Source organism: Lepidochelys kempii, chromosome 7, assembly GCF_965140265.1.
Source record: "Lepidochelys kempii isolate rLepKem1 chromosome 7, rLepKem1.hap2, whole genome shotgun sequence".
NCBI classification, from domain to species: Eukaryota; Metazoa; Chordata; order Testudines; family Cheloniidae; genus Lepidochelys; species Lepidochelys kempii.
Window position 1 is genome coordinate 47228539 of NC_133262.1, and position 22553 is coordinate 47251091.

General features: G+C 48.2%; 1 protein-coding gene across 4 annotated transcripts; it reads right to left on the reverse strand.

The window, feature by feature from the left end:
- Positions 1-4: 4 nt before the first annotated feature.
- Positions 5-21786, reverse strand: GLYCTK (glycerate kinase). 4 transcript variants are annotated; one of them, XM_073352550.1, is made up of 5 exons: positions 14073-15680; positions 10656-11078; positions 10090-10241; positions 6804-6979; positions 5-5127 (listed from the first exon to the last, which is right to left on the reverse strand). In XM_073352550.1, exons 2-5 carry the CDS (start codon positions 11027-11029, stop codon positions 4225-4227), a joined length of 1605 nt encoding a protein of 534 aa, XP_073208651.1. In that variant the 5' UTR covers positions 11030-11078; positions 14073-15680; the 3' UTR covers positions 5-4224. The 4 variants fall into 4 exon arrangements, with proteins under 4 accessions (XP_073208651.1, XP_073208654.1, XP_073208653.1 ...); XM_073352553.1 differs by lacking the exon at positions 14073-15680 and adding an exon at positions 21660-21786 and having other exon boundaries at positions 3393-5127; XM_073352552.1 differs by lacking the exon at positions 14073-15680 and adding an exon at positions 16752-18077 and having other exon boundaries at positions 3393-5127.
- Positions 21787-22553: the final 767 nt, after the last annotated feature.

Below are 22553 nucleotides of genomic sequence, written 5' to 3' on the forward strand. Positions count from 1 at the left end.
GCAGTTGTCTGACTAGATTGAAGTGGCTCTAATATCACTCCAGGATCACATAGGCAAAGCCCAGCTATAAAAACCCCTCCCCTCAGAGTTCATGGAGACAAATTCATTATACTGCCAAGACAGCAATGATGCCTTCCAGGCTCTGAAGGTCAATCCATCACACCTTTGAGATACCTCCAACCTCTCTTGAATGTGGTGAAGGTAATAACAGTACTTGGCAGTTACATACCACTTTGTGGCTCAAGACATGATCCAAACAATCTTCAGACACAAACCTGTGAGGTACGGCAGTACTATTCCCTTGGTACAAATCAGAAGCTGAGGCAGCAAGAGGTTAAATAACTTACCTCTGATCTTGTTACTGGTAGAGCCAGGATTAGAACTCAGGAACCTGAGTCTCCTTTCCCATGCTGCTTTTCATCACAGGGGAATATTTATCTCCCAGGACAGCAGGGATGGCCCGATAGCTACACAAATTGCAGTTAGGAAAAGATTCTGCTCTTAGTCATATTTGTGTAAATGCAGAGTAACTCCACCGAATTAAATAGAGCAAGACAGATTATCATATCCCCTAAGACCTCTTTACACTGTTCTGGCCTTAAAGTGTGGGTGTAGCCCCAGACCTAATGAAAATGAGAATCCGGCCCAATGACTCCACATGCATGCTGGTGTGAGTAAAAGCAGGATCTGGCCTGGAGAGCAAGCTACTGTTGGAGTCTTCTGCTGCTGGTGAATGGCTTTAGAGCCATAGGGAGCTTTTTCCATCTTCCGCTTCCAGCTTTTATAATCTGAGTTATAACACAGGTAGCTGCAGTTCTGTGCTAAACACAGTTAGGAGGAAGAAATCACATCTCTTTCCAGCTCTATGGCAGCAAGGTTTGGAACCCAGGTGTGTGCACTATACTGATAATAGCACATGGCATTACAGGGCAGCATGGTGATGAAGCTTTCTTTCCTAAACTGAGGACATGCAAGCCCCTCACTGAGGTCAGCTCAGAGATGAAGCTTAGACTACACTGCTTGAAGAGTAAAAATGTTAATATAACCTCACCGTCCTTGACCAATGCCCCCCATCCTACTTTTTCCTCATTAAAACAAAAGGGAACAGTCGAAAAAACTTGTAGGGGAAAGGAAGCCACGTGAATGAAGATGTGAAATGTGCTTCAAACAGCTGCATGCTTTCATCAGACCTTTTATCAGCCTTCCCCCTCCACAAGATGAGCTCATTTTAATCATTAGTGAAACACTCCTGTTTAAAAAAGCCAGGCCGATGTGAGTGTCTGATTAACAGCTCAGGGACTTCCCTTGAGGAGTGAATGCCAGCCAAAGTTTTCAGAACTCGACTGCGACTGATTTCAGATCAGCATCTCCAAGGGCTCAAGCAATGCTTGGAGTTAAAAAAAAAGGCATTCTTTTTCCAGGGCTCTGAGTGCAAGGGATGAAATATGGGGCTAGAGTCTCAGCTGGTGTAAATGAGAATCATTCCATTGATGTCAGAGGAGCTGTGTCAATCTACACCAGATGAGGATCTGGCCTCTAATGTTATTCCTTCCTGCTCTGAGGTTTGCCTCCCCGCTTTTTGTTTTGCATAAATCCTCAAACATTTTTCTGTGCCACTGACCACTCGCGTGATGCCATATGTTTCTGAGATCTCCTCTATAATACATCTGTATGCTGCTAAACGTACCAGCTACAGCCGTACTGAACACACAGGCTGCTGAGCATTCCAAGGCCCTTCAGGTAGAAATCACCTGGTCAACTGCAGAATGTACCAGGTACCTCCAGGCAGAAAGGCAATTGGGGCCCATAACTCATATACACTGGCTGCAGTGCTGAACATTTCAGATAGATCCAGATGGAGCACACCTACCCTGCTGCTAGATCTACCAGGCACAGCCTCGCTTCCACTGATGTCTATTAAATGATAATGGACAAGAACAGCAGAGCAGGTGCAGTAGAGTGCCAGCAACAAAATGGTTAAGGACTAAATTTTGCACTCATGGTAGTTAACCCAACAACTCCAGAGTGACTCCAGATTTACACTGGTTGAACAAAGAGCAGGATTAGGTGCTAAGTAACTAACATGGCTGTCCAACCAATCGTCCTGACCCATAAACAAGCTCTTTGAACATATTCATTTTCCCTTTATGTTTATTCATGCTATTTGCACCGCAGACATGCACAGGGACCCCAATCAGATCAGGGTCCCACTATGGCAGGCACCACACACACAGGGAAATTCAAATGGCATTCTCCACTCCACTGAGAAACCTTCAAAAACCACACACACAAGCCAGAACAAACTTCCCTCCACAGTCTGCACCCTGACATTGTATTCATGCCTCCAAATTACCATATGTCATAGGTCTCCAGCACCTTCCAGCAGAGGGTTTCACAGCACTTTGCAACCACTTGCAAATTTAGCCTCACAAAACCCCTGGGATGTAGGTAAAGATGGTCATCCCCATGTTATAGAAGAATTTGAGCCTCAGAATGTTAGTGACTTGCCCAAGCTTATATCTGGGAGTGTTAGCAGAGCTGGGATAGGATCTAGCTTGTCTAGTTCCAAAAGCTATGCCTTAACCACAAGATCACACATCAGAACATAGGATCTGCCAGACTGGATCAGACTCAAGATCCATATAGTCCAGGAACTTATCTCCGATAGTTACCAGTGCCCAGATGCCTCAGAGGAAGATACAAGAAACCCCTCAGTAAACATGTAGGTCCAATTCTAATCTCTATTGCATAGGGATTGACTTAAACCCAAAAAGCATGAGGTTTTATATCCCCTCCAAGAGTGTTATTAGCATTAACTATTCTTGGATATTCTTGTTATCCTTATAAATGTCCAGTCCCTCTTTGAATCTTGCTGAGCATGACTGTGCAATGACTTCACTGTTTACGGTATTAATAGGATGGTATACTTAACGTTGCAAAGTTAGATCAGCCACACGGCACAGCTACATCTGTCTGCAAACCGTTTGCATCAAATGTGGCCTTTTAAATCAGGGCTGGAATTTCAAGCGAGCTCAGCTCCCATTTAGGCACCGCAATAAGCGGCCAGATCTTCATAAGAGACGAAGACATTGATTACTGTGCTCCTTAGAAAACCTGGCCCCAGGTGTCACGCTGGGAATGAGCTGAATATGACAAGACAGGATCTGAGTTTAATTAATGACAAAGCTGAAGTAGCTGGTGCTCCGCATTGTCCCAGAGGCTGGAGGGACCTGCTGTTTGACAGAGCAATAGCCCCAGCTGCTTTGCCCTTTGATCAGTGTAGCAACAGGGGTCAGGAGAGTTGGATTTACGGATTTTGTGGCCTTTTGTTCTATGGAGTTAGAGGAGTTAATCAGCATGACACGGACTACTGACTTTACCCAGTAAAAAGGTCAATGACTCAGGCTGGAGGCTGTATTGCTTTCTGACCGGTTTGGTGGTAGCACCCCAAATGCTTGTAGCATACACACACATAATACAGCACGCTACCCCATGAAACATCAACCATGGGGCGGAAATGTCACCACACCAGGGCAGAGGAGGTTACATAGTGGAGGAGAAACTCTCGTGTTCCGATGGTTTTTGCACCAGTGAATCTGAATCATGGTTCACACCGTTCTTCACTTCACATGATGTTAATGCCACAGCTCGGTGTGTTTTCGCCATGTATCCAAGATCAAAGGTTCAACCTATGCCATGTGCTCATCTCCACTGAACTTGGAGTGCAATGGATTTAGGGTCCTATGGACTAATCTAATATACCTTGTTAGCTTTGTATGGAATAAGAGTTACAACGCAACCTAGAGATTCAGGCTGGGTGTCAGATGTCCAAAAACCCCACTTGAACTCAAACTCCCTAAGACACCTTTATAAATCCCAGCCTTATTTGCCTGCCAGTCATCAGCCCTGCATTCCTGAATTCTTTGTAACCACAGCCAAAATGCAGTATGTTAGTGGCTCTTCAGCTGGAAGGTGTTAATGCAGCCCCAATCCCGATAATGCTGGTGCTATCTTACCTTTCTCTGATCCTAACTAACAGATTGAACATGCTCACGGTCACCCACCCATATGCCTCACTAATGTAGCTTTTACAGCCATGATATTAGTGCCCTTGCCAGCTGTCCCTAATTTAAGCAGTCTGGATTTGTCCAGAACATTGGTACCCTCATTTTTCACCAATGCCTCTAATTAAAAACAACTGAGGAGTTCATAGAGGTGCTCTCCTTATCTGTCTCTAGCCCTAATTAAAATAGCCTGGATGTCCATGACATTGGTGCCTGTTAAACCAGTCAGCAAAAGGTGATGTCCATTTTGGAACTTACTGAAGAATGTGTAGGAGTCATTGTTGCTCAGAAAGGTCTCCACATTGAGACCTTCCTGAGCAGCCTTATCCACCAGCTCCTGGCTAGAGAAGGCACCAGCTGCCTCTGTTGGCCCATCTTGCCCATCAGTCCCACAACTGAGGAACAGGACTTCATATCTCCCAAGGAAGTAGCCAGCCCCAGTGGCCTTAGCTCGGTGTAACTCCAATGCTACCTGTAAGGCCAACTCCTGGTTCCTCCCACCCTTCCCATTTCCTCGAAGCTGGACAGTGGTCTCTCCACCAGCCAGCAGGCAAACTGATCTTTCAGACTCCAATCCTTGCAAAGCCTTCAAAGGATCCACAAGGTTCAAACCTGGGATCTCTAGCTCTGCTGCCAGCTTTAGAAGATCTCCTCTCACCTGGTCTCTTAGAGGACCTTCTGCAAGTCCAGCTGTGCTCAAGCAAACAAACTGAATCAGCTGGCTGTAGAGTTTGGCCACTCTACTGACTTCCCCACACATCGCTGCACTCAGAATCAGGGTCCAGTAGCCCAAATCCTCTGCTTGGCATTTGGCCTCCTCTAAAGCTAAACTGTTTGAGCCAATGACAACATTGTAGACATGGGAATAGTCTTTCGGACCGCTGGGATATGAGACGGAGCTGGACAGCACTGTTTCCACAGATCTGGGCAAGATGCTCAGCAGGTTGTATTTTGTCAGTATCTGAAGGCAGTCTTGAGCACTGGGGCAACTGTAGACAGTGGGGCCACTCGCAATAATGTCCACTGGGTTGCCAATGACATCAGAGAGGATGAGGCTTAGCACCTAGAAGCAGAAAGGATGACAGATAAATGCAGTGCCTGCAGCAGAGACTCACTGACATGAAAGAGTGATCAGACCAAGTTCTGCATTCAGTTACACTTTTGCAATCCAGCGGATCTCAATGGAGATGCATGGGTGCAAATGACGGCAAATTTGGCCCATTCTGTTTTAAGATAATGCAATAAGAGCTCTCAGGGCTCTAACCCATGGAATCAAAATGATATTTCATGTTGGACTATAATATAGGAAAGAGTAGGATGTTTTTATGTGACTCTTCTCAGGCTCCTAACCTGGTATAGATTGAATTGGAGCTCCACTGATAAATACAGTGAAAAAGCCCAGAAGTAAAATACGAGGCCAGATCCTCTGCTAGCGTAAATCCACACAGCTCTGTGGACATCAAGGATGCTTTGCTGATTTACTTCAGTTGAGGCTCCAGCCCACTTACTCCAGACAAGTGGCCCCATCAGACAATGGTAGTGCAGTAGTGAGGGAAAGGCTACTATTGAACGAATAAGGAGTCTGAATTTCCTTCACACCACAACGCTGGTCTGTTCAGATTGTGGTGGGGAGTCAGCATTTTGCATGTGCACAGTAACTGGGGGCTGCAGTCATTAACATGGCCAGTGCTCTCATTTGAACCTGTGCACACATTCATTGGACAGTTTAAAGGGGACAAATTTGGCCCCAAATGTAGGTTTTGAAAAGATGAATGAAACCTAAATTCAATAGAAGCATTTCCACTATTGTTCTGCTACCAAGTGACAATGGGTTTTTTTTTTAAAACAAAGAAAACTGCCCGGTGCTGCTTTCAACCCAAACATCATTGCAGCATTGTGCTAGAGAGCCAGAAAGTGAAACTGACTAGAAATTAAAAGGAAACTGACCAGCCAATTTTCATTCCCTAAGCCACAAGAAATGCTGAGAGTGACCAGATTGCACAGTGAAAAAACAAGACACAACACAAACTGTGTTAACAATCTCATGTGCTATTGAAAAAGGTAAGTAATGATTTTTTTAAATTTGTTTTTGTAAATATGGACCAAATTTTTGAACCCTATAGTTGATTCCTAACTGCATATTCAGGCAGCTAAATAGAAGCAGTGTGATTACCACAGATGCTGATTCCCACTGACTTCACTGGGAGCTGAAATCATCTGAACCAGTGGTTCTCAACCTTTCCAGACCACTGTACCCCTTTCACAAGTCTGACTTTTGTTGCATACCCCAAGTTTCATCTCACTTAAAAGCTACTTGCTTACACAATCAGATATAAAAATATAAAAGTGTAACAGCCAGTATTACTGAAAAATTGCAGACTCTCTCATTTTTAATCACATAATTATAAAATAAATTAATTGGAATATAAATATTGTGCTTAGATTTCAGTGTATAATATATGGAGCAGTACAAACAAGTAATTGTCTGTATGAAATTTTAGTTTGTACTGATTTCACTAGTGCTTTTTATGTAGCCTGTTGTACAGCTAGGCAAATATCTAGATGGGTTGATGTACCCCTTGGAAGACCTCTGCGCACCCCTGGTTGAGAACCACTGATCTAATCATCAGGTCATTTCTAGTGAGGTCTGTTTTGGCCATGACTTTTAATCTCATGGTGTCTCTTTAAAACTGCCTTAGAGCAGAAGCTATGGGCAAGTGAGAAGTCTCCCACACTCACCTGTGCAGGATATGCAGCCCGGGCCAACCCTCCACCCTTCATCAAGGAAAGGGCCTTCCGGATGGTGTTGAGCTCCTGTATGGTAGCTCCTCTGGAAGCCAGAAGCTTGGTGACCTTCTCTTTCTCTTCCAAGAGGATCGGAGGAGTAGGAGCAGGCAGTAGAGCCGATCCGCCTCCTATAATGCAGGAGAAACTGCAGTAAGTGAATGCACCTGTGTAGCAGGGTGGGAGGAACCCCCCCCCCCAGCATTCAAAGGCTGGCCTCCCCCAGACAAGGGGCTAAGCGAGGGCATCCTACAGCTGGAGTTTTCCTTCTTCTCTTCCCTCAGCATTCTGTCATAAGGGCATTTAGTGCTGGTGAAAGATGCCAGACTAAAAGCCCTGGAGACTGATGTCTTCTCTTTCTCCACAGAGCAGGCTGGATCTCTATGGCAGTCAGTTTCACCTGTGCTCAGTGAGCTCATTCACAATGGTGCCTGCATTTTATACCTACTTTGCCTGGCATAAATGAGAATGCAGGGTGCAAGGTGAGACAGAATCAGGCCCAGGTGCTACTGTTCTCACTACACTTCCCTGCGAATGTGCCTCAAATCTGACTTCAGTGACCGCTTGTCTGAGAGAGAGGGGACTGCGGACTCCATGGCTCACTCAGTGTTTAGCTGCAGGGAAAGAGAGACACTTCTGGCTTCAGCGTTTCACTGACCTCATTCATAATGAGAGGTTTTTAAAAAAATATAGCAATGTCTAAACCTAAATATAGAATTGCACTACAGCAAAAAGCTTATTGAGAGAGAGAGAAGGATGGAGAGTCACTGAGGAAACAAAAATCAGGCTGGATACTATAGTGATGGGTGCATTAGTAATCTGATTAATGGGAGTGGCAGAGCATGGCTGACGGCATGATTGGGCCCTTGAAATGCAGTGAAAAAGAAGGGGGAAAGAGAACTAAAGGGGGAAAATAGAGGGTGAGTGTGTATAGAAGTGTATCAGAAAACTACCATAGAAGGGCAAAGCCTGCTCTGAGGTTTGAGAAAAAGCACCATCAATAAAATATGACGAACAAGAAAAACAAATGAAACTGCCTGAGTTTCAGGCAATCAGTAGGGATCTGACTGAGAGGCAGAAGCAGCCAGAGGGGCCTGCGTGGAGGTATGCATGCTTTGGGAACTGCTGCCGACAGCAAATCTTGGGATGGCTGACTTAGGGGCCTAGGAGTCTCTTGAAAATATCAGTAGCCAGAGGACAAGAGGAAACTCAAGGGAATCCCCACCAGACACGATTCAAATCCAATTATATCCGTGTCTGGATAATCCTGCAAAATTCTCTCTGAACCATGGCAGAATAAACTGCAGCCAGCTGAGCATCTCGATCGAGACCTTACTCAGCTGAGCAGCACAATCAAGAACCCCACAAAATCCCTAAAGAGCAGCTCCAAGTGCAAGACTGGAGACACCTACTCACAGGGGCATGTATATAGCTGGATATCCACCCAATTAAATAAACCCCACAAGTGCACTGCCGCATTGCTTATGCACTCAAAGCAGAGCACATTCCCTCATTGTGTGCCCCGCTATCTAGGAATGGGGGAATAAGGCACTAAAGGGGCAATCGCTCCTGGAGAAACCTGCGAGTTTCAAATGTATGTGCTTAGGGGCTGATCCTACAAGGTGCGGAGCACCTCTTACTTGGCACTGAGTGACTCCTTTTGATTTGGGGGGTGTGAGTGTGAGAATGCAGAGCACCTCACCCGTGCTATTTGGCCCCTTGCAGGATCAGCCCCTCAGTGACTCCAAGTCTCAGATAGGGCCTCATTTTTCCAACTTGGGTACCTAAGTTAGTCCCCCATGACAACCCACGCACTGATGCCCAAACACCTGGACCTCCTGTACCTGCTGTTCTGAGCTCTGCTGCCACAGCCCAGTGGCTCAACCTTTCCAGACTACTGTACCCCTTTCAGGAGTCTGATTTGTCTTGCGTACCCCCAAGTTTTACCTCACTTAAAACTACTTGCTTACAAAATCAGACATAAAAATGCAAGTGTCACAGCACAATATTACTGAAAAATTGCAACTCTCATTTTTACCATATAACTATAAAATAAAAATATAAATACTGTACTTACATTTCAGTGTATAGTATATAGAGTAGTATAAACATTGTCTGCATGAAATTTTAGTTTGTACTGACATTGCTAGTGCTTTTAACGTAGCCTGTTGTAAAACTAAACAAGTATCTAGATGAGTTGATGTACCCCTGGGAAGACCTGTGTACTTCCCGGGATACACGTACCCCTGGTTGAGAACCACTGCCCTAGCCTACGTGCCCAGATTTAAACACGGGGTACCTCCTATTCTGAGGGAAGAAAGCATCTACATGGCTGTGTGGTCAGATGACCCAGGAGAGTCTGTCTTTACAAATACAAACATGGAAATACAAGACACTGGTTACACTGACTTCATGGTGTCAAACCGATGTAACTCAGAACAGACTCGGGCCCTAGGACCCAGACCTCCATACAGCTCAGGATGCCTCTCCTCAGTGCTTTGCCTTGGGATGGGCTTATATTTGCAGAGCAGCGCTTTCTGATTGCCTGGCACCACCACATGGCAAAATGGTGCCTTGCTGCTTCAAACTGCAAGTCCTGTGGATTGATATTGCTGGCAGGACAGCAGCGAACCACAGGGCAAGGCCTGTGGGAGGAGGGAGAGAAACAGCAACACAACTGGCTGGCCCAAATACTTGGTCTGCCAACACTCTAATGAATAATATAGCATCTCCCATCCCAGAGCGCATCCGACTCTTCACACACAGCCCTGCTGGAATGCAGCCACCTCTTACGTGGGAGGGCACAAAGCAACAGCCGGTGGAGGAGGGAGATTCTAGACCAAGGAATCAATAGTGGATTCTTGTGACAAGTTCCTCTGAGAGGTCTGACTGGGAGAGAAGTGTGTCTGCCCGGGGCCCAAGCTGCTGCCAACTCACAGCTGCTGCCAGAAGACCAGGTACTGAAATGTGAACGCATGCAGTGAGCTGCCACCGGTGTGGGAGTCACATTAGGAACAGCTCTGACCCACTTTACGCCTCTCCTCATCTTCTTTTGCAACAGGCAACTTGACCTAGTTTGCCAGGCATGATTCCGGATCTGTCTCCTGCATGCACGAGGAAAGGCAGAAGCCAGGCTAGAGAAGAGATAAAGGGAGGAAAGATGGGGCAGGAGAAGGGAGGGCAACAACTGACGGCAGTTCCACAAGAACTCACTCCCCGCTCCTGGGATTCCAGACGTTACCTGAGATCAGCACAAGGAGGAGGTCATCAGCTGTCAGCCCTTCAGCTAGCTCCCGAATCATGCTGGCTGCCCTCAAAGCCTCTTTGTCAGGGAGGTTGTGCTTAGCTCCTTCTATGACCTGGATCCTGCTGTGAGGCTTCAGCAGCATCTCCCTGCATGGGTTAGAAAGGTGATCAGGCCACTGAAACTTACACCTATCCACAGCCCACCTGGCAGCCCCACTCCCACAACAGGGATTTGGGGGACAAGGTTCCTTTGCTGATCCTGGTCTCTCCCCCATGGGGCCGGGTACACTATGGGGGCAGCATACACAACCCCAAGGACAGATCCGATGGCCCACGAAGTGGGATGGAGACCAGTCAAGGCTGAGCTATAAGTCTTGATCCCATGGTCAAGGGTTAAAGTTGGGACAGGTGGAGAGGATCCAAGAGGGATTCAGCAGTGACCCCAAGGGGAAAATATATGGCAGGCAGACATTTCTGCAGGAGCCTAGGTCTTTGTGCTTGCCTGTCCCCAACCCTTCTCTACACCCTCCCACCGGACTATCCGGGCACTAGCAGTCTTACTCCATTCCCGCCTGCTGCAGACATGCCCGGATGCCGTGGGGGACACTGACAACCCCCTGAATTAGGTGGTCCCCGAGGATCTTCTCTGCCGCAGCCGCCATTCCCAGCACAGCTTTCCCAAAGCCCACCAGATACAGGTTCCTCCTCACAGGGAAAGCCCTGTCCCTCACGACCAGCCTGGGGCATCCGTCTGTTTTGAGCGCCATGGCCCTTCTCAGCATGGGGGCTGGCAGGACAACACCCACGGCGCTGCGGAAGAGGTGCAGCCCGTGCTCCCAGAGGGATATACTGCGCGGGTAAGATGCTTGGCCCTGACAGGCTGGGATCATGCAGGCTCTACGGATGTTGGGCAGGGCCTTGAGAGCTGAGGTCATGTCTGGCCCACGCTGCCTCTTAGCAGTTGGTCAGCCAGCCACATCCAACCTGTAACAAGGGGAAGGAATGGTTAACTACTCAGCCAGCAAGAGGTGGGCTTTTGATTGGAAAGTGGCGAGCTAGCAAGCTGTGAACCCAGTACAGGACTCAGCCTTGCTCACGCAAAACTCCCACAGAAGCCAATGAGTGTTTGCCTGGAGTAGTAGCTAAGAAAGAAGCTCTGGATTTGGCCCATAGTATGGAAATCTGGCCTCCCAGCATAGGTAAATCCATTATGCTACCCACATCTGCAGTGCACACCCTTCCCCTGTAGTCTGAGACAGCACGATAGCAGTTATATTTCCTTTATTTTCAGACTTCTGCCATTTGGGAGGTTCACAGTCAGACAACCAGATGGCAGCTCCCCTCATCCCCTTGATGTTTCTTACAACCCGATCAAACCCCTGCGAGGGCTGAACATCTGCTGGCTAACTTCAGGTTCATTGTAGATTTCACAGACTGCCCATTACTTTGACTCGCTCATTTCTTAATGACTTCCCAACAACAGAGGCTGTTCTCTACCCTTCAGGGGGAAGATTCAAATAGACCATAGCCTCCAGCCCAGCTTTTAGCTAGGGTGAAGCCCCTCATCACTGTGGTATCCCAAAGCTCATCTAAGATCATTCACTGTTAGTTACTCATTTCCCTCCCATAGTTTCTGCTGGAGCCTATGGTAAAATAACAGGCTCAGCATCTTTGTGGCTGTTTGAACTCCTTGATGATGGTTATGTCAGAAGATGCCAGTCATGGGGGTTTTCACAATAAAAAGCAAATCAACTGAAGACAGAAAAATGCTCCAATTTCTTGGCTTTATTAATGGCACATCATTCTTTAAAATCATGTTCAGACACCACAGGCTTCTATGCTTACACAGCCAAATCCTGCGCTCCTCCTCCAGGCAAAACTCCCGGACGGTTCAGTGTAAAGACGGTAGGCTTTGGTCTACTATAAACATTTGGGTCACATTCAGTAACAGTCAAGTTGGGAAGGAGACTCCATCTCACCAGCACAGGGGTATTAAGCCCAATAACTTGTATGCTTGACTAGAGAAGATCTTCCAGACAGCCAGTCTTGATTTGAAGACATCAGGAGATGGAGAATCCCACCACTTCCCTTGGTAGCTTGTTAACTCACTGTTACAAATGTGTGCCTAATTTTTAATATGAATTTTTCTGGCTTCAGCTTCCTACCATGGGTTCTTCTGTTCTTGTGCCTTTCTCTGCTAGATTAAAGAGCTTTTAGTACCTGGTATTTTCTCCCTGGAAAGGTACTTTGACACCTCTGATAAACTAAACAGACTGATCTACTTAAACTGGCTTTTGTAGGCCTTGCTGGAGCCCAAGGCATAACTAGCAGTGTGAACCAAAGGCTGTAAACCAAAGCAGGCTTGGCCTTGGCAGAATAGTAACACACCAGGTATTGGCTAACCAAGTAAACACATTCCTGATCAGAGAGGATGGTACAAGAACACCCAGAATTCTCAAGTACCTATGTAAACCAATTCCTAAGAGACTTTGCAGGCACACACCGAAACCCCCATAAGATAAGGTGGGGATGACCGGATAACAGAGGAGGAGGTTTTGTTCGAATTAGCAGGTACAAGGTGTAAGGGTGGTAACTAACATCATCTGGAGCGATGCTTGTTTGGATTGAGGTATAAAAGGAGAAGTTATAGGAGGGGCAGCTTTGTGTTGGCCGAGGGGACAGAATCCTGGTGTCCTGACTGAGTCTTTACTTTGTCACAGGCATACATAAGTCAGTGTCCCTGTGACACATTAGACAGGGCACAAGTACTGTGCTTTGTTGACAATAAACCTGGCCGAGTGCCTCCGCCACCAAACCAAGCCTGTTGGCTTTCTCTGCAAACATCAAGGTCTGCTGAATGAACACGCTGCACGGTCTGCTAGCGCAGGTGTCATCGGGGCTCGAAGAACAGCTCCGAGCAGCCATATCAACTCTCTGCAGCTGCGTGTGTCTAACAAACACCAGAGGGCCCCTCTAACGTCAGTACACTGAGGAAGTTAGAGAGTACCCTGTTTCACGCATAACCTATCTATATATTTATATGCCACCCCCCATCTTCACAGCAGCTATGCACTTCACAGTCATTAATTAATGTAATCTCATAACATCCCCGTGAGGCAAGGAAGTGCTATTATCTCCATTTTACACATGGGAAACTGAGGCATGGAGTAGCTAAGTGACTTGCCCAGGGTCACAAACGGAGTCTGTGGCAAAGCTGGGAAATAAGCCCAGCTCTGCTGGGTGGGAGCACTCTGAGACTTTCACTGGACTGTGGCAGCAGTCACATGACAAGTTGCTGCACAGCACACTCGTGTGCTGTAGAGTCACACCACAGCTTGCCACGGAAGTAACATGGTGTTCAAACAAGAGCCCAGAAATAACAATGGCCCACTAAACAGGGAAAGTAACAGGCAGAGTTCTTCCAGAGAGCATCAGCCTGACTACACTCAGGGGCAGATCCCACGCAGGAAATGGCCACCTTATTTTGTGAGATGGTCTCTATTTAGGGGGAACAAAAAAAAGGACAATTTATTCCCCAACACAATAAAGAGTGGGGCGTGAGCAGCTGGAGGGAAAATTCACAGGCGACCCAGATAAAACCAGAAAACCCAGCCACATCTCTGGCCAAATTCCCTTCATGCAGTTTAGCAATTAGTAAACCCCAAACAATGGACACATGGCAATTCTTCTGTCTCAAGCAGGCCCTGTTCTGGGTTCCAGCTGGCAAAACTCTTGTCTCTGCCTCTCGTGAGAGTAGCTCAGCCTTTTGAGGATCTGAGCCCAGCCAGGCTTAGTGACACTTGGCTGCCTCGACACAGGGAGCCTCTCCCTGCAGGGAATTCACCCAGGAAAACCACACCGCTGTCTGATTCAGAGCTGGGCCATCACTGGGACGAGAGGTGGCAAGGCTGAGGTACCCTGCTGGAGGCACCGAATTACTTGTACACCCGGTCACAGGGGATGAGGGGTTAAAATTACCTTCCAGTTGCGTCTTCCTCCAGAGCATGCACATGTGAATGCTCTTCCAGGAGAGCTCAAGAGTCCAGAGGTCTCTTTATCAAAACACTCCCACAAGGTAGCAAGGGTTTAATAATTAAGAGAGTGAGGCCCTCCTAAAGCACCTCTGAGCTCAGATCAGTGCAGGGCCTCTTTCTGCCACTGAGGAGCTCAAACCCAGAGCCCCCATTAAGAGCCTCCAAACCCACAGGCTCTTTGATAGTCGAAGCAGCCTGTCTGTGCATGCTGATCGAACCCCACAGCGGAACAAGGGCTTGAGAGAAATAACAAGGATTTGCTCAGTGCTGAGGGCGACAGCATTTCAAAGTGAAATAACAAGGGTGGAGGGAAGAGGGCCTAAAGGAGCTCACTTGGTGGGAAAAGGGGAACTCGACCCAAGGTTGCCCTGACCACTGGGCTACAGGGTCATTCCCACACTCACTCTCTCCGGCCCAATGATTGTTCAAGTTAGTGGCAGAGTTGTGAACCCAAGCCTCTCCAGTCTCATTTAGCCTTAGACTCTCCTGTTCCTAGTGGCACCTGTGACAACCCATTTTCCCCACTATCGTCTGAGTCTGTCGTACGTAGTCTCCATGAAAGCAGCATCCTTTCCAATTGTCCTTCAATAGGTCATTCTTTATCCTCTGTGCCTCCTCATGGAATCCAACCTAAGATCTAGGCTAACACTCGAACCACTGGACCATCCTTCCTCTTTGTCAATGAGCCGTTTTCAGTTACAAGATTAAAACATGCACAGAGTCACATCTTAACACTCTTCATAGAAATGTATGATTCTTTACTCGACGTCTGAACTCCACTCAACAGCACATCTATTTCAGAGTTAGGCCAGCAAAAAAAGGGAGCTTAAATGCTGCCATTCAGGGCACTATCAGGAACTTTGGGTCTGGAAATGACTTAGCTGCTTGAGCTAGCCAATGCCTAGCATAAGGGAAGTTACGCCATCGCACATCTGGTTTTTCTTCTCTCCACCTGCTGGTTGGGGAAATAAACTCATGCATCTGGGCTGATGGAGAGGATGCTGGAGAAGATGGTGATTTATACTAAAGATGTTATTCTCACATCATTTTAAGAGCGCTCCAATATTAATTTTTCTTGTCCCCTTTTTGGTTCTTTATTCTACATTAGAGCCATTAGAGCCTCAGTGAAAATGATCGAGCCACATTCTGCATGGCCCAGACCTTGCACTCTCCTCAGTCCCCACTGCCTAGCACAGAGGAGGGCAAACTTTTTGGCCCGAGGGCCACATCTGGGTGGGGAAATTGTAGGCAGGGCAGGGGATTGGGGTGCGGGAGAGAGTGTGGGGTGTGGGCGGGGACTCAGGGCAAGGAGTTGAGGTCCAGGAAGGGGTGCAGAGTATGAGAAGGGGCTCAGGGCAGGGGGCTGGAGTGCAGGATGGGAGCAGAAGGGGTTTTGAGGGCTCAGGGCAGGGGGTTGGGGTGCAGCGTGCAGGAGTGGTTCAGGCTCCAGCCCGGCACCGCTTACCTCAAGCGGCTCTGGGGTAGCAGCGATGAGTAAAGGGGCTAAGGCAAGCTCCCTGCCTTCTGCCCCCCCGACCCTCCAGAGGCCGCAGGGACATGGTACCAGCTGCTTCCAGGAGCGGCGCAGGGCCAGGGCAGGCAAGGAACCTGCCTTAGCCCCGCTGCACCATGGGGCTGGCAATCCCATGGGCCAGACAGAAAGCCCTGATGGGCTGGATCCAGCCCGCAGGCCATAGTTTGCCCTCCCCTGGCCTAGCAGAACGTTTGGTTTGGCATGCATCCTTTCAGAAAGTTGTCCGAGAGTCTACATTAAACTTTGGAGGAAAACAATCCTGAGAACTGCCTGTTCTGAGTGAGGATTGCAGGAGGATTGCGAGGGGTTTACATTAATCCCCTTTAAATGAAAACTTCCTGAGCTTCCATTAATGAATGATGTCTCCAATCTGCATATTAATTTGCATAAGTTAACATTATAAAATCTAGCACTCGCTCTTAATAAAGCTCCTCAATCTGCAGCTGCCCACCAGCTTCAAGTTCCACAATTAACTCTCTCAACACAAGACACCAAAAACCTCAGCTCCCAACTTCCATCTTCTAGGGAAGGGACTTGGCGATGATAAATGACCGGCAAAAGACAGTTTCTGATAACTTAGGTAACAACTAGGAATTGGAATTGTAACCCTTCTACCCATCAGAGTTGGCAGCAACAAGGGCCGGGTTCAATCTCTAGGGGATCCATTCCAATAACACAATGCAAACTGGCTCGAGCCCCCACACAGTGACCTGGGACAAATATATACCACCCCCGCTGGGCGCCTCCAAGAGGCAATACTTCCCTTCTCGCAAGCACATAGTCTGAATGTAGCAAAAAGCCTTTTAATAACAGAGAGAAACAATGTGGCATTATGTTGGGGAAACACCACCAACAGGATTCATAACACAATCCATGAGCAAAGAAAAACCCCACCCCAAGCAAACTGGGGCATGCCCTTTTCCCTTTGGTTCTTGAGTCCAGCAACCCCAAATCACCCAAAGTCCCAAAAGTCCAATGACCCAAAAGTCTCCGTCCCTGGTCAGGGCAGCCCCAGAGTTCGAAAGTTTATTTGCGGAGCTTTACCTCCCAACCTGGGTGGAGATGCGACGGGGGTAAGAGGCACCTTACATGATCTGAAGCTGACCGCCCCACAGCTTCGCTTCGCTCCGGCAGCCGCCCCACGAACTACTTCGCTCAGCTCCGCGGCCCACAACCAGCTCCTGCCGTCCACAAACTGCTCCGCATCGAACTGCTTCACCAGCCTGTCCACAAGGCACTCCAGCCATCCCGCAAACTGCTCCACAATATATCTTCAGGCTCCCCCATTACCTGACACAACGCTCAGTGATTTCAGCCCTTAGTCAGTTCAGCTCTTTAGTGAATTCAGCTTGTAGTAGGGGAGCCCTAGTGCTGGTGCACTGTTAGCCCAAAGTGAGCTCAGCAGCCTATAACTAGACTTGTAATGAAATCAAAATTAGCTCTGATATTCCACTGTGGAGAGAGGAGGAAGTGCAATTAGCATGTAAGGCCCTCACCAAGGGGCCCATGCCACCAAGTATTAATATTTGTCCCCATCCTCTCTCAATTCACAGACTTTTGGAACCCATGACCCTTGCCTAGCGAGTGCTACTTAGTTGATGGTGAATCCCTCCATCATAACAAAAGGCCACGTACAGTTCCCATAATCAGGGTAATAACAATTTATTCTTCCTGCCCAAATAACAGAGACACTGGGGATCCCACAGCAGCCAAAGTGACCATTTGGGCAGCTATGGTCTCATTCTAGGCGGGGTGGGTGTGCCTATGCAAATGAGATCAGCCCCTGAAGTTCTTTTCCACAACTTGCCACACCTCACCACCAGATGTCAGGGTGGAGCTCATCCTGACACTGCTTACAGAATCAAACCAAACTTTAGGGGGAGGGAGAGCTTAGTGGTTTGAGCATTGGCCTGCTAAAACCAGGGTTGTGAGTTCAATCCCTGAGGGGGCCATTTAGGGATGTGGGGCAAAAATCGTGGATTGGTCCTGCTTTGAGCAGGGGGTTGGACTAGATGACCTCCTGAGGTCCCTTTCAATCCTGATATTCTGTGATGTGCAAGCAAAGAGCCAGATTCAGGTGAATGTGTCCAGCAGTCAGGTATCAGGGTGAGGAGCATAATCTAAATCATGGAGCAGGTCCTCAAAGAATCAATCCTGATGCACTTGCATGAGAGGAAAGTGATCAGGAACAGCCAGCATGGATTCACCAAGGGAAGGTCATGCCTGACTAATCTAATCGCCTTTTATGATGAGATTACTGGTTCTGTGGATGAAGGGAAAGCAGTGGATGTATTGTTTCTTGACTTTAGCAAAGCTTTTGACACGGTCTCCCACAGTATTCTTCTCAGCAAGTTAAGGAAGTATGGGCTGGATGAATGCACTATAAGGTGGGTAGAAAGCTGGCTAGATTGTCGGGCTCAACGGGTAGTGATCAATGGCTCCATGTCTAGTTGGCAGCCGGTATCAAGTGGAGTGCCCCAAGGGTCGGTCCTGGGGCCGGTTTTGTTCAATATCTTCATAAATGATCTGGAGGATGGTGTGGATTGCACTCTCAGCAAATTTGCGGATGATACTAAACTGGGAGGAGTGGTAGATACGCTGGAGGGGAGGGATAGGATACAGAAGGACCTAGACAAATTGGAGGATTGGGCCAAAAGAAATCTGATGAGGTTCAATAAGGATAAGTGCAGGGTACTGCACTTAGGATGGAAGAATCCAATGCACCGCTACAGACTAGGGACCGAATGGCTAGGCAGCAGTTCTGCGGAAAAGGACCTAGGGGTGACAGTGGATGAGAAGCTGGATATGAGTCAGCAGTGTGCCCTTGTTGCCAAGAAGGCCAATGGCATTTTGGGATGTATAAGTAGGGGCATAGCGAGCAGATCGAGGGACGTGATTGTTCCCCTCTATTCGACATTGGTGAGGCCTCATCTGGAGTACTGTGTCCAGTTTTGGGCCCCACACTACAAGAAGGATGTGGATAAATTGGAGAGAGTCCAGCGAAGGGCAACAAAAATGATTAGGGGTCTAGAACACATGACTTATGAGGAGAGGATGAGGGAGCTGGGATTGTTTATCCTGCAGAAGAGAAGAATGAGGGGGGATTTGATAGCTGCTTTCAACTACCTGAAAGGGGGTTCCAAAGAGGATGGCTCTAGACTGTTCTCAATGGTAGCAGATGACAGAATGAGGAGTAATGGTCTCAAGTTGCACAGGGGGAGGTTTAGACTGATATTAGGAAAAACTTTTTCACTAAGAGGGTGGTGAAACACTGGAACGCGTTACCTAGGGAGGTGGTAGAATCTCCTTCCTTAGAGGTTTTTAAGGTCAGGCTTGACAAAGCCCTGGCTGGGATGATTTAGTTGGGGATTAGGTCCTGCTTCGAGCAGGGGGTTGGACTACATGACCTTCAGGGGTCCCTTCCAACCCTGATATTCTATGATTCTATGATTCTAAGGGCAGGTCTACACTTAAAACACATTGATGCAGCCACATTGCAGTAGCATTTTAATGAAAATGCTCTAAACCAGGAGTTCTCAACCTGGGGTACACGTACCTCTGGGGGTTCTCAGGGGTCTTCCAGGGGGTATATTAACTCATCTAGATATTTGCCTAGCTTTACAACAGGCTACGTGAAAAGCACTAGCAAAGTCAGTAGAAACTAAAATTCCATACAGACAATGACTTGTTTATATTGCTCAATATAGCTTTTGCTACGGTCTCCCACAGTATTCTTGCCAGCAAGTTAAAGAAGTATGGGCTGGATGAATGGACTATAAGGTGGGTAGAAAGCTGGCTAGATTGTCGGGCTCAACGGGTAGTGATCAATGGCTCTATGTCTACTTGGCAGCTGGTATCAAGCAGAGTGCCCCAAAGGTCAGTCCCGGGGCTGGTTTTGTTCAATATCTTTATTAATGATCCGGAGGATGGTGTGGACTGCACCCTCAGCAAGTTTGCAGATGACACTAAACTGGGAAGAGTGGTAGATGCACTAGAGGGTAGCGTTAGGATACAGAGGGACCTAGACAAATTGGAGGATTGGGCCAAAAGAAATCTGATGAGTTCAACAAGGACAAGTGCAGAGTCCTGCACTTAGGATGGAAGAATCCCATGCACTGCTACAGACTAGGGACCAAGTGGCTAGGCAGCAGTTCTGCAGAAAAGGACCTAGGGGTTACAGTGGACGAGAAGCTGGATATGAGTCAACAGTGTGCCCTTGTTGCCAAGAAGGCTAACGGCATTTTGGGCTGTATAAGTAGGGGAATTGCCAGCAGATCGAGGGACGTGATCGTCCCCCTCTATTCGGCATTAGTGAGGCCTCATCTGGAGTACTGTGTCCAGTTTTGGGCCCCACACTATAAGAAGGATGTGGAAAAAATTGGAAAGAGTCCAGCGGAGGGCAACAAAAATTATTAGGGGGCTGGAGCACATGATTTATGAGGAGAGGCTGAGGGAACTGGGATTATTTAATCTGCAGAAGAGAAAAATGAGGATGGATTTGATAGCTGCTTTCAACTACCTGAAAGGGGGTTCCAAAGAGGATGGATCTCGACTGTTCTCAGTGGTACCAGATGATAGAACAAGGAGTAACGGTCTCAAGTTGCTGTGGGGGAGGTTTAGGTTTTATATTAGGAAAAACTTTTTCATTAGGAGGCTGGTGAAGCACTGGAATGCGTTACCTAGGGAGGTGGTGGAATCTCCTTCCTTAGAGGTTTTTAAGGTCAGGCTTGACAAAGGATGATTTAGTTGGGGATTAGGTCCTGCTTTGAGCAGGGGGTTGGACTAGATGACCTCCCGAGGTCCCTTCCAACCCTGATATTCTATGATTCTATGCTATACACTGAATTGTAAGTGCAATATTTAGATTCCAATTGATTTATTTTATGATTACATGGTAAAAAATGAGAGTCAGCAATTGTTCAGTAACAGTGTGCTGTGACACTTTTGTATTTTTATGTCTGATTTCATAAGCAAGTAGTTTTTAAGTGACGTTAAACTTGGGGGTATGCAAAACAAATCGAACTTCTGAAAGAGGTACACTAGTCTGGAAAGGTTGAGAGCCATTGCTCTAAAATGATGAGAGAGAGCGCGTCTCCCGTCAATTTAGTTAATCCACCTACACGAGAGGCAGTAGTTACATCGGTAGGAGAAGCTCTCACACCAACATAACGCTGTCTACACGGGTGCTTAGATCAGTATAACTACGTCACTCAGAGGTGTGAATAATCCACACCCCTGACTGACGTAGTCATACCGAAGTAATTTGGTAGTGTAGACCAGGGCTAAGTATTAGATAGCTAGGTTCACAGACAGTAATCTGAGTCTGAGGGAGTGTGAAGTGCTGTAATTTACATGCTAGGAGACTGGACAGCACTGTAAGAATGCATAAATTAAAGTAGAGGGTGGTCAAATTTAATTTAGAGCTCCCTACACACTTTTGCTACTCCCCTTTCTTTTGGGGGCATAAAATACACTTCTCGCTGTGACAGGTTTCAGAGGGGTAGCCGTGTTAGTCTGTACCAGCAAAAAAACCCGAGGAGTCCTTGTGGCACCTCAGAGGCCAAGAAAAGCGATGAAGTGGGTTCTAGCCCACGAAAGCTTAGGCCCAAATAAATGGGTTCGTCTCTAAAGCGCCACAAGGACTCCTCGCTTTTTTTCCTCCTCCCACTGAAGCCATGGACCAGCAGTGTACCTTTCCTCCATGGCCAGCACCACCGGGTCGTTCTAAGTGACTTCCCAGGAAGCCGGCGGCACCGGGCCCAGTACCGACACCAGCACCACTGGGACCAGCACTGGAGTCTATACTGGAACCGGCGTCCCCCGCACGGGGCCCTTGTTACGGCGGCCTGGCGGGCGCGGCAGCCTGAGCCTCTGGCCCCCTGCCGGGCCTCAGTCTGTAAGGCCGGGGCGAGGGGGGGCCGGCGGAGACCCGCCCCCGCGGCCCAGGGCAACCCGCTTGGCAGAGAGACTAACCCAGTGCCCCGGGCTACTTCCTACCGCGTCTGGGCGGGGCCCCACAGCGGCCCGGCTCGGCCAATCGCGCGCCTCCGCGGCCGGGCGGAGCTGGACCCCCAGCGCCGGGAGGCGAAAGCTGCGGCGGCCGCGCGCGCACCGGAGCAGGCACCTCCCATCACGCGCCTGCGGAAGTGAGCGAGGCTCCCCCCGTCCCCTCCCTCCAGGCCTGCCATTGGCTGCGGGCGAAAGGGGGCGGAGCGAGCTGGGCCCGGAGGCTGTGTTTAACCTTTCCGGTGCTGGCTGGCGGCGGCGGTCCCAGGACCGGTCCCGCTAAGATCCCACCATTGGTGGCAGTACAGACCCAGTACTGGTCCTAGTACTGGTCCAAAAAGAAACCCCAATAATGGTTCCAGTACTGGTCCCAGCAAGTCCCCACTACTGGTTCCAGTATACACCCCAGCACTGGTCCCAGCACTGGATCCAGTACTGGTCCTAGTAAGACCCCAGTACTTGCCCCATTACTGGAACCAGTATAGACCCCAGTACTGCTCCCAGTAAGATCTGAACACAAGCCCCAGGACTGACCCCAATACAGACCCAGTACTGGTCCCAAGTAGACACCCCAGAACTCATCCTAATACTCGTCCCAGTGAGGCCATAGTACTGGTCCCTTTATAGACCCCATTACTGTTCCCAGTTCTGGTAGTAAGAGATCAGTACTGGTCCCAATAACACCATAGTACTGATCCCAGAATATATCCCAGTACTGGTCCTAGTAAGACTCCATTACTAGTTCCCATATAGATCCCAGCAGTGGTCCCAAGTACAGATTCCAGTACTGATCTCAGTACTGGTCCCAGAAAGACGGTCCCATTATAGACCCAGTACTTTCCCCAGTACGAGTCTCATTATAGAGCCTAGTACTGGTCCCAGCAC

What these genes read in the sequence shown, in the direction of transcription:
- GLYCTK (XM_073352550.1), bottom strand. Translation starts at nt 11,029, where the DNA reads ATGACCTCAGCTCTCAAGGCCCTGCCCAACATCCGTAGAGCCTGCATG. An exon ending in CTGCAGCAGGCGGGAATGGA is followed by an intron (nt 10,242 to 10,655) that starts GTAAGACTGCTA and finishes TAACCCATGCAG; the next exon opens with GGAGATGCTGCTGAAGCCTC. An exon ending in GGGCTGCATATCCTGCACAG is followed by an intron (nt 5,128 to 6,803) that starts GTGAGTGTGGGA and finishes TTCTGCTTCTAG; the next exon opens with GTGCTAAGCCTCATCCTCTC.